We start from the raw sequence: 11,138 nt of genomic DNA, 5'->3' as shown, positions 1-11,138 counted from the left end.
TTTCGGGGTGAAATTTAAAAATAGTCAGATTTATAAGTGGTAATTATAAAATAGCCACGGTTTCAAAACTAATAGAAATTTAGCCACTTTTCATGTAAAGATAAATCTAAACGATAATACTGTTCAAAATCCGGAAAATATTCCAACATAATATACTGGAGTTCCAGCATAATATACTGGAAGTTCATACACAGGTTCTCCAATCTCTAGTATATTATGTTGGAACTTTCCATGTACTGGATTTCCAGCATAATATGCTGGAAATTCATACACATGTGCACTAATCTCTAGTATATATATTATGTTGGAACCTTCCATGTTGCAGCAAAAATGTGGCTATTTTTTAATGACTTTGCAAACGATGGCTACTTTTTAATTACCAGACCGAAACCTGGCTTGCTCGTGCTATTTTCACTTACTTTTAGAGTGAATCTTTCGACGCGAATCTGAATTAGTCGGGCTCCAAATACAAAATCGGGTAAAAAACCTAAAAAAAAAAATATTCGAAAAGAGTTAATTTTTTCGTAACCAGATACAATAATTTTGGATTTAACCAGTGATGAAATTGATTAAAGCAGCCACAGATTTTCAAATATCATATACCACCTTAATTCAATTATCAATAAATTATTGTTATCCAATAGTACCTCTATAGGAGTGTCAATGGATATTCGAAAATCCACCGAACCGTATCGAATCGATTTTTAGAATTCTTTTAAAGAAATCGTAGATTTTTATATAAATCTATAACCGTACCGATAAATAGGGTAGGTTTTTTATTTTATAAATATAAGCCGAAAAAATACCGAACCGTACCGAATAAATTTACATGTGAAAAATATATTTATATAGTAAGTTTAAAAATAATAACGCATTAAATTTTTCTTTGGGCCTTGGAATTATGAAAATTGTTATATGCCAACAAGTAATTAAACTCAAAATACTTATTCCTAAAACCTATTATGCTACTTTTACTTAAACTAAGTTATTTCAAGTATCTTAGCAAGACGCATAGTATTCTAGCGATTATGAGTAACAAACTACAATGTATTGAATATGTTTCCTTTCATATAATTTAGATTTATCTTTTTTTGAATATTTAATCTTCTATAGACTTTATATTTGAGTTTTAGCTTAGTTAATATCTTTCCATTCGTGTGATTTGTATTTTCTTTGCCTTTGCGTAGTTCTTTACGCTATTGTAGAATAGTTGGTGGATCTATACTCTAACCATCTTTTTTTTTTTTTAATTCAACTTCCTTTAAACAGTAAAAATATCTAGAGAGTTTTTTACGTCCTATAAAAAATATATGTTATTGCATTCTACTTCTACTGGTGAATTTTACATGATATTGTAATAATTACCGAAAATTAACCGAACCGTACCGATACCGAAGAGAAACCGACATGATTGGGACGGTTTCGAAAAGTCTAATTTTGGTTATACATAATAGAATAACCGAAAAATTGATATGGTACAAATTTTATAAAATAACCGGCCGAACCAAACCATTACACCATAATACCTCATTCCCTTGTTTTATTGGCCTTCCTTTATTTGTCTCTTTGGAGTTGCCCATCTTCATCGTTGACCCCTAATATTAAAAGAAAAATAAATTCTCAAAAGCCACAAGATTGGATTATCTTTGAAAAAATAGACCAGTTGAAATCTTAGTCGGCTAATCAAAATTGGCTCTTAATTAATTATTATCATATGTAAGACAACTGTCAAACAAGCACTTGAAAAGTTATCAAGAAAAAAAACTTCCATTTTCTAAGTTCCACTTTGAGGTGAATAAATATTTAATAATATATCAAATTCATTAGTGGTGTGAGAATTTTCTCAACTCTTAAGACACTTGTTGGCCAATGAGCAAAGTAACAAACACAATATTTGTTTAATTAATTGGCAAAAAAGCAAATCAATAAATAAATAAAGTCTGCTTGGATAGAACCAATTTTAAGGTAAATGAGGATGACAAGGAAATGAGTCATTGTTGTATAATATTTTGGCAGACATCATGTTACCATTTACTAGAAAACTTTGGGAAAGCATGTTTAATTTGTATGAGGAGAAAAGCAAACAACAACAACAACATACCCAGTAATATCTCACAAGGTGAGGTCTGGGGAGGGTAGTATGTACGCAAACATGACCCCTACCTTGTGAGGATAGAGATGTTGTTTCCAATAGACCCTCGGCTCAGGAAAGCATAAGCACCATATTAATAAAAATATAGAGAAGAAGGGACAGTACCAAAAAGCCATATAAAAACAGAATAAAAACAACAAGACAGTAAGGTGATAAACAATGAAAGAAAATAACGGTTAGTCATAAAAACCTACTACCAACAGAAAGCGAGATTGCATGTCAAGACTACTGTTATGAACACTCTATACTACCTACTCTACTACCCTAATCCTCGACCTACATATCTTCCTATCAATGGTCATGTCCTCGATCAGCTGAAGCTGCGCCATGCCTTGCCTAATCACCTCCCCCGCCTCTTCTTTGGCCTACCTCTACCTCTCCGTAGGCCCTCCAAATATCAACCTCTCACCTCATCACTAGTGCGTTTGTGCTCCTCCTCCTCACAAGACCAAACCACCTAAGCTATGCTTCCCGCATCTTGTCCTCAATAGGGGCCACACTCACCTTGTCGCTAATAACCTCATTTCTGATCCTATCTAACCTGGTGTGCCCGCACATCCATCTCAACATCCTCATCTCTGCTACCTTCATCTTCTGGACATGAGCGATCTTGGCTAGCCAACACTCAGCCCCATACAACATCGTTGGTCTGACCACCACTCTGTAGAACTTACCCTTAAGTTTCGGAGGCACCTTCTTGTCACACAAAAATACCGGAAGCGAGTCTCCATTTCATCCATCACGCCCCAATACGATGTGTAACATCTCCATCAATCTCCCCACCCCCCTGAATAATAGATCCAAGGTACTTAAAACTCCCTCTCCTAGAGATGACTTGCGAGTCCAGCCTCACCTCCCCTTCCCCTCCTTGAGTCTCGCCACTGAACTTACACTCCAAGTATTCTGTCTTAGTCCTGCTTAACTTGAAACCTTTAGATTCTAGGGTTTGCCTCCATAAATCTAATTGCGCGTTCACACCGTCTCGCGTCTCATCAATCAACAATATCATCTGCAAATAGCATGCACTACGGCACCTCCTCTTGGATGTGGCGCGTCAGTACGTCCATCACCATAGCAATGTATTAGGAGAAAAGAAAAAAGATTTGCACCAAAATGGAATAACATAAAGTGGCTTTTCGTTGAATTTTTTTTTTTTTTTTTGTTTCATGTGGATTTCCCAATAACGTATTAAGAAAAAGACCACTTATCCTTCGGACGTCGTAATATAGACTATATATTATGTGGTATTATTAAACCATTATCTTTTTTATGCTAAATACTTATTCGCATCTAATATTTACATCAAATTATATTAATTTATGGTTAAGTAATTTAATGAAGTAAGAATATATATATAAGTTAACAATAATTAAATGATAAAAGTTTATGCACAAACATATATCATGCATCTTTTGATGTAAAATCAAGCATACATAACTATAAAATACAACCTCTAATGAGCAGAAATTCTAGCTAGACTACATAATATCCTATGCTTTAGTGTGAGAATCGTCCTTTTCTATGATCCTAAAATTTCTATAGATTTTTTAAACAATTAAGAAAGCAAATTCATTAAACTACCCAAAATGCAAACCTCAATGTGATGTTCTGTAATATATTAACTTTTTAACCACTATAATGTTTTCTACTTCTATCATCAATATAGTATATAAGTCAAATTAACTTATCACACCTGTGCCCAATCAAAAAACGTAATATTGTTCAAATTGTTAGTACCAAGACTCAAGTAATCCGAATTCAGCTCTTTTGAACAAGGCTTAAATTTGAATAGGAATTAGTTCTTGATTAAACAAAATCTAAAACTGATATAAACATATTACCAAACTGTGTCAAAAACTAAAAGAGCAAGTCCCTTAGTATTAGCTGATTGAATAATTGCTAGTACTAGTCTTTTGGCTACCGCTTCACCATTGCATAACAATGACAGTAACTTGCAGGCACAATTTAAGAAACCCTATAACAGAGTACAGAAAATTTCTTTCACAACACAGCATGACTATACTTTTCTGTTCCATTCTCGGCTTGTTTAGCACAGTGGCATCCAAAAGGACAACTCTGGTGCCAACTTTAACTATGTCCATCTTCAAAAGGAGTTGCCTCAAGTTCATTACTCAAGCCTAAATGTAACCTAAGTACAGCTCTTTTCTCAACAACCATATTACTCTTTGACAACAGAGTACCCAAATGAATTTGGCTCATTGTTCCTATTTACTTGCAGGAGCAGGCAAAATCTTAGTTTGCAGGTCAAAGAAAAAGTCATAGTTCCCTATCAGCTCATGGAAATTGCAGCACAGAAACTCACTGCGTTGAACCAAAAAATATTCAGTTCAAGGGACAAGTGATTCAGAAAACCTTGTTACCTACAACCAAAAGGACAAATATTTAGCATGGGAGAAACAAAACTACTTCAGAGACACACGGTCAGAATATGACAGTGAGGGAGAGACTAGGGAGAATGTGTCCTACCAGCATAAGCACCTTCACAAATGTTTAGCCCTCCAGTCCACGGTAAGATTCTCGTCACTGTCACCATCACTTGATGATTCGTCATCACTAGACTCCTTATCTGCAACCTTATTTTCTTTGCTGCCTAACGAAGACTTAGCAGCCTTAAGTTCCATCTTCTTCCTCCTCAGCATCTCCAGTCTTTCCTTATAACCCCTGAAGTCATGCAAGATAAAAGCTTATTAACTTCGGACCATGTAAATAAAATATATAGCAAAATTTTCAAAAAGAAGAAAATCATTTCATCATTTGAGAAATTGACCTCTGTTCAACAGATACTTCCTCTTCAATCATTTCTGCAGCATCAACCTGCAATACAAATGGCAAAGTTTGGTCGATACATGGTTTAACAGGATAAAACATTTACAGAAGGCTCAACAACTATTTTGTAATAAAAGATGACCTCTTCTTCTTCTAAACGGTTGTCAACCTCTTTTAAGTCTTCTTGGATTAACTTCTCAAATTCTTTGTACTCATCCCTGCAATGAAGTCATTAGAGTCGAGGTGAACTTTGCCTGGAGGAGAAAACATGTGTTTTGGGGGTGGGGTGGGGTGGGGTGGGGTGGGGGGTGGGGGCTTCTTTATTGTTTCACAAGGACTGAGACTAGATCAGTTATGCCACTGAAAGAACACAGTAGTCATAGACGATTTATATCTACTACAAAATGTGAATGAGCTGATGAAAAAACAGAAAGAATAAATATACTTTCTTATGCAATAGCTATATTTTGATTACATTCAAAGCAGTAAAATCAAAGGCTTCATATGCCATTAGCTTCAGCTATTGCACGACACAACCATGACCACTATACATTTCCAGACTGTCCACAGAATAAAGCGCACTGGGAAGCAGTTCAACTGCACCACTAAACCATGACTGTTACAACAACTAATTAGAAGTAATCGTGATGAAGCTGGAGGTAGTGGTGCTGTAGCCTGCAATTCAGGAGAACATGAATACTATTTCACAAGTTGGAGGAATAAATGGAAGAAAAATGAGCCTTATAACTCTTATGACTCTGAAAGAGAGCGCATCCGACAATATCCTGCATCTATATTGCCAGCAGAAGGTGGTGCTTCTCCTCTGGATATTCTATTCATCTAGGGTAGCAATTCACTTTCTGGTTCAGGCTACTCGTTTGGATATTCTATTCGTATAGAGTAGCAATTGGCTTTCTGTTCAGGTTAAAGAGACAGCAGGACAAGACATGAAAGATCCCATCTGAGGTCGAAGGTATTAATAAAAAGGAAAACAGTTGAAGACACAACAATCAAAGAGTAAGAAACTAGGCTGCTTAGCAAGCAATATCAAGTTATCAAATCTTACTTGACATCTGGTTTGACTGGTGTAATACCACGAGCACGTAAGTCGGCATCTTTGTTATCAAAGAAACCTGCAGGGAGAGCACCTTTGACCTGCTTAGCGTCTGAACCAGAACTCAGTTTTGACACTGGCTCATTTTCACCAGATCGCTGATTCTCTGTGCTTCTAGTCTCAGCATTCTTGGAAGAAGATGAGCCCTGCATGCTAGACCTTGACAACGACGGTTCCTCCTCTTCAGTTTGATCTGAAACTGGAGCATGTCTGTTTGATACGTGGTCTCCCAACCTAGCAGAATCTTTCTCTGAAACACAAAACCTGAATAGATAAGGCATCCATGAAACTGAGAGCAAAATAAACTTTTACATTGCAATACCATGTCTTCATTACTGTAGAATAAATATTTTTAGGGTAGGGGATACCAAGTCCTCATTACAAAGTATAGCAGAGCCAAATCAGAGATATCATTGTATATCTAAATCTTCCACACAAAGTACAGAGAGGCAGAATCAGGCACACCAAAAAGCAGCAGAATTATTGATTTCTCTACCTATCCTCCACCTCTTCTCTCTTTCTCTCATTGTAAATACGTTCTTCCTTTCTTAGAATGTCTTTTTTTTTTCAATATCACGGTAACAATGAAGACAGTGTCATGCTTTAATCACTGTTTAAATTTTCTATACAGAAAACTTCTAAGATAAAATCCCACAGGAGAACCTTACCAATTTTTGGCCTCTTTGTCTCTTGATTATCAAAAAAATTGGGAGGAAGCATAGATGATGCACGGGGCTTGGACAATCCAACAGAAGCTTCAGGTTCTTTACGGCTTACGCCCTCATGAAGTTCAGACTTGGTTTTAGGCAACTCCTTCCAAGGCTCGCTTCTTACAGTGTTTGGGCTTTTCACTGCAGCAGCATTAGCTTTGAGATTATTTATGGCCTGTACAAAACATAAGAATCTGTCTAAGCAAGGAAGAGTACAGCACAGACCTCACATGTGATATCAGAAGGAGAAAACAAGAGATGAATTGCAAGAACGAAGGAGGTCCTTAGAAAGCACACCAAAGGGTACATAACACATGCATGATAAGCTTAGATGACCAGCAGAAAACTCGTACACATCTAGTTGAACCCTGCCCTTATGAGTTCTTCCCTTTTAGCTAAAATTCAAATATTTTTAAATTCAACTATAGTAAGCCCTCTGACCAAAAAAGAACCCAAAAAGGCATTATAGTTCCTCCCCCATCAACCATCCTGCATTAGAATCACAACACATTGTTCCTATCAATTCCTTTTCCTTTTGCCTCCATACCAGCATGCCACTTGAAATGCCTTTTTTATTTCAATGAACCCAGCGCAACTTCTACAATCACAAAGCAAAAGTAATTGTAGACCATCCCCAAACTATGAGTTCTTGATGAAAACGTAAACTCGCCATATAGCTAATTGAAGAATGATGAAGAACAAAGATCCCTTTATTAGAAAAAGAAGCAAATTGATGACTACGAAGCTGACAAGTCTGGCATGGCCTTGCGGAACCTACTTTACCTGTTGCTTATACTCAAACGAAAAACATACCTCAAACTAAAAACAAAAAACGAAAGGATATGCTCATGTTAATATACAAATGTCTTAATGTGTTCATCTTAGCATGATCGAAAGCACCTTTTTCCTAAAGAAGTGTGAATGACCACATCGTCACTATTTTCTGAGCTTGGACTAGCATGCACCAAATTCCAATATGCAAAAAGCTAAGACCAACATCAATGAGGAAGATCTTACCTCATGATGTTTACGAGAAGCTTGATGTCCCGGCCACTGTGATTCAGATTTCAAAACAATGTCACACACTCTACATACAGGCTGATCATGCTCGTTGTACCTGTGCTATACATTAGATAGGACTTGGGAGTGAGAATCAGAAAAGCTAGTGCCTACAACTCTACAATTGACAATGCACCTTTAACTAGGACTGTAAATACAAACTGTGTTAAGTATGGATCACAATCATGTCCAATCATGTAAAATATCAAATACAAACAAATAGCACATTTATATCACATCCGAATGCAGATAAAAACTTCCAACTTTGAAAAATAAAACTAGTTCCACATCAAAATGAAGAACACACGCAGATGCTGATTTGGCAATTAAACAAGGATGACAGCAACTGTTGTAATAGATGAAAGCATTTAGGCTAAATTTTAGAAGCCAAGATCTTGCTATAACTATCAATAGCATTGAGTTTCCAGATGCTCAATCTATCTTTGGATGGCAAAAACATTTCAGAAAGCTTGTTTTCGTACATGAACTTTTTAAAGGTCATATAGCAGGGACTTTAGTCAATTTTCTATAACCGAGATATACCCAAGCGCTATTGGCACACGGTTCGAAACTTGATAAGTAACGGACCCGCACCTCTTATCCTGCTCCAATTAAATACAGGTTCTTATCAGGAATCCAACATGTGATGTGTGCCTAACCCACATATCTGGGACTTAATAAGAAATTGGACCTTCTTTTTAGGAATGGGAATAAGAAAATGGAGCTTGGACCTAACTCAACCCAATTAGGTGTTGTCAATGGCTCATTTAAGGCGCGCTTAATCCCTGAAGCTTAGAAAATGTTAGACAGGGAATTTCGCGTCGCTTAAGCTGCACTTCGGTAGGCAAGGCACTAAGGTGTGCGCATTCATTGCCCATGAGTTTTATCTTGGATCCAGTGGTGCTAAACAACAAATAAAATCGACAAATAAGTGTATTAGTTGTCAAGGAAAATATTATGAATGAAATTTCTTACTTTTTTCTTAAATTATATATATATATATATATGTATGTATGTATTATTTTTTTCTTTATTGCACCTTCTTAGCGCACACTTAAATTGTGCTTAAAGACCAATAGAACTGGAGCGCTTTTCAAAGTTTTTCGCCTTTGACAACACTGACCTCAAAAGCTAGCTCATAAGGTGAAGATTTTCCAAGACAATATAAGGAGACCAAATACCCACCCCACAACCGATTGGGACAAACTCAACAGGACTTTAGTCATTTACTAGCCATAACTTAAAATCATGAAATGAAAATAACAAGAAAATATACTTTATCGACCCCCTTTTATATAATAATACCTTACAAGAGGGGAATCAATTCGCTTCTGCTTCTGTTCCTTCAGCTTTGCCCGGTATAATGCTCTCTTGTCCATTGCAATATTCTGTGTTAATACAGCACCAAAAATCCAGTCAGAATAAAACCCAAAAAACAAACTAAATCAATAACAAAGCACCCATTTTTTCTAACATCCATCTGAGAAAAATATACTGTATTAACTGGCCAGCAAGTTTCAAAGTTTTCACCAATAAGACAGAAAAAAAAAAAAAAAAGAACTCCAATTGTAAATACATCACTGTAAATTTCAGTTAACGAAACACCCAAAAAAAAAGAATATATAAAAAAAAAAAAAGCTTCAGCTAATTCTCATTTGTAAAATAACAATAAATGGCCTGAAAAAAATCAGCAAAACCTTTCTAATTGTAAATACAACAAGATTTAGTCCAGCTACTCAGAAACCAAAAAGGTAAAAAGAACTAAAATAAACACCCTTTGCTAATTTTCATCTAAGCAAAACAAAAAATTGCATAAATGCAACAAATTTTCAGCAAAATCCTTGCTCAATTGGGCCACAAAACTAAATATTAACCCTTTTAGTAAGGAAATATAACAGAAAAGAAAAAAGTATTCAAGTTCATTGAGCTGAAATTCAGTGCTTAGATTAAAAGAAATACTTACTTGAAAATGCCAGAATCCACGTTAGGGTTAATAGATTATCGCGCTTTTATCTTGTGGGATTCAATTCTCTGCTTCGTAAATTCGAATTGGGTTTTCCTGTTTCTATTTTGGTTCGAAGGAGGGGATGGGGCTAAAATTTGGTTTTGGCGTTCGGTCCCCAACTCATGGAATGACTTTACATTTAGTCCCTCTTGAGTTTTGATTTACCAATTTGACTCTAAATAATAATCACAAGAGGAATTAAGGGAATTTTGTATGCTTCATAGTTTATACTGCAGTATGAATTTTCGGCTTAGTAACTTTTTTATATTTATGTTATGTTAGTTTAAGTTCACTTAATTTCTCATCCAAAAAGAATAAAAAAACTTTTCAAGTGGTGTAGGAGCATTTTTGACCAAAATAAAATGTAAGTATGTATTTGTTGAAAATATAATAGCATTCATGTTTCTTTGAAAATTATTTAAATATTCTTCTTCACTTTTATTAATACTCAGCTGAATATCAAAAAGACATTTGTACTTGCACTATCTTTAAATTTATGTTTTAAAATTTATTTACAATAAAATATTATTATATAAAATCACACAATGAGCCAATTGAATAATATTTTTGAGAAAGAGTAAAATCATTTGAAATTGCCGTCAAACTAATTCTTTAAAAAAAATGTAAAAATATCTTAAAATAAACATATTTTGAAGAAACTTTATACGAGGTTTCGAAAAAAGATTTACATAAACAAATCAACTGAGCGATGAAGAGTTTTTTGCAATTTTTCTTCAATCTCCTTCTTCCTTCTTTCAATTGCCATCATCTTCCCCACCAGAGATGTTGCTCCATCACTGTGCTATCAACTCTACCTTTCAAATTCAATTCTAGTTAGCAAGACATTATAGTCAATTTTGTTACTTAATATTCAATCAGAAGAGACAGAACATTTTACTTTCATTTTCTTCTATTATTCTCCACCCCAACTCCTCCCCTACTCTGTCGCATTGCCACCACAGTACCACAGCGAGACCATCACTTCTGGGTCTCCACCTCCACCACCAAAATCATTACAATCTCAAATAACCCGCCACCACCTCCACCGCCAAAATAAGATTCATCACTTCAACCTAGAATATTATTATTGTTAGGTTTTAAAAAAGAAATAAGAAGAGCATGAAGAGAGGACACATGAGCGAGACAAGTTCTCTCTGAAAATTTGAGCTTAGTTTTTTTTGTTATGAGGTCCTAATGGTGAAGAATTCCCTTAAGAAAATTTTGATGATTTCAAACAATTTATTGTTTATGCTTGAATTTGTATCGTTGGTATACATAAATTCTTAATCGAAGTTATCACCGGGAGAAAAG

General features: G+C 35.3%; 1 protein-coding gene across 1 annotated transcript; it reads right to left on the bottom strand.

Annotated features, from left to right (window-relative positions):
* Positions 1-3,958: 3,958 nt before the first annotated feature.
* LOC109205279 (zinc finger protein 830-like) lies at positions 3,959-9,972 on the bottom strand. Its single transcript, XM_019367973.1, has 9 exons — positions 9,786-9,972; positions 9,128-9,210; positions 7,781-7,880; positions 6,722-6,938; positions 6,006-6,303; positions 5,082-5,157; positions 4,941-4,987; positions 4,640-4,834; positions 3,959-4,533 (listed from the first exon to the last, which is right to left on the bottom strand). The coding sequence occupies exons 2-8, from the start codon at positions 9,199-9,201 to the stop codon at positions 4,654-4,656; spliced, it is 993 nt and encodes a 330-aa protein (XP_019223518.1). The 5' UTR covers positions 9,202-9,210; positions 9,786-9,972; the 3' UTR covers positions 3,959-4,533; positions 4,640-4,653.
* Positions 9,973-11,138: the final 1,166 nt, after the last annotated feature.

This window comes from Nicotiana attenuata, unplaced genomic scaffold (assembly GCF_001879085.1).
Source record: "Nicotiana attenuata strain UT unplaced genomic scaffold, NIATTr2, whole genome shotgun sequence".
Lineage (NCBI taxonomy): Eukaryota > Viridiplantae > Streptophyta > Magnoliopsida > Solanales > Solanaceae > Nicotiana > Nicotiana attenuata.
The sequence above is the reverse complement of the archived record's forward strand: the minus strand, read 5'-3'. Positions and strand labels throughout refer to the sequence as shown.

Coding starts and splice junctions, on each gene's coding strand:
- LOC109205279 (XM_019367973.1), bottom strand. CDS start 9,201: ATGGACAAGAGAGCATTATACCGGGCAAAGCTGAAGGAACAGAAGCAG. Junction 6,939..7,780: donor CTTCTCGTAAACATCATGAG/GTAAGATCTTCC, acceptor TGTTTTGTACAG/GCCATAAATAATCTCAAAGC. Junction 5,158..6,005: donor CCAGTCAAACCAGATGTCAA/GTAAGATTTGAT, acceptor ACTTCATTGCAG/GGATGAGTACAAAGAATTTG.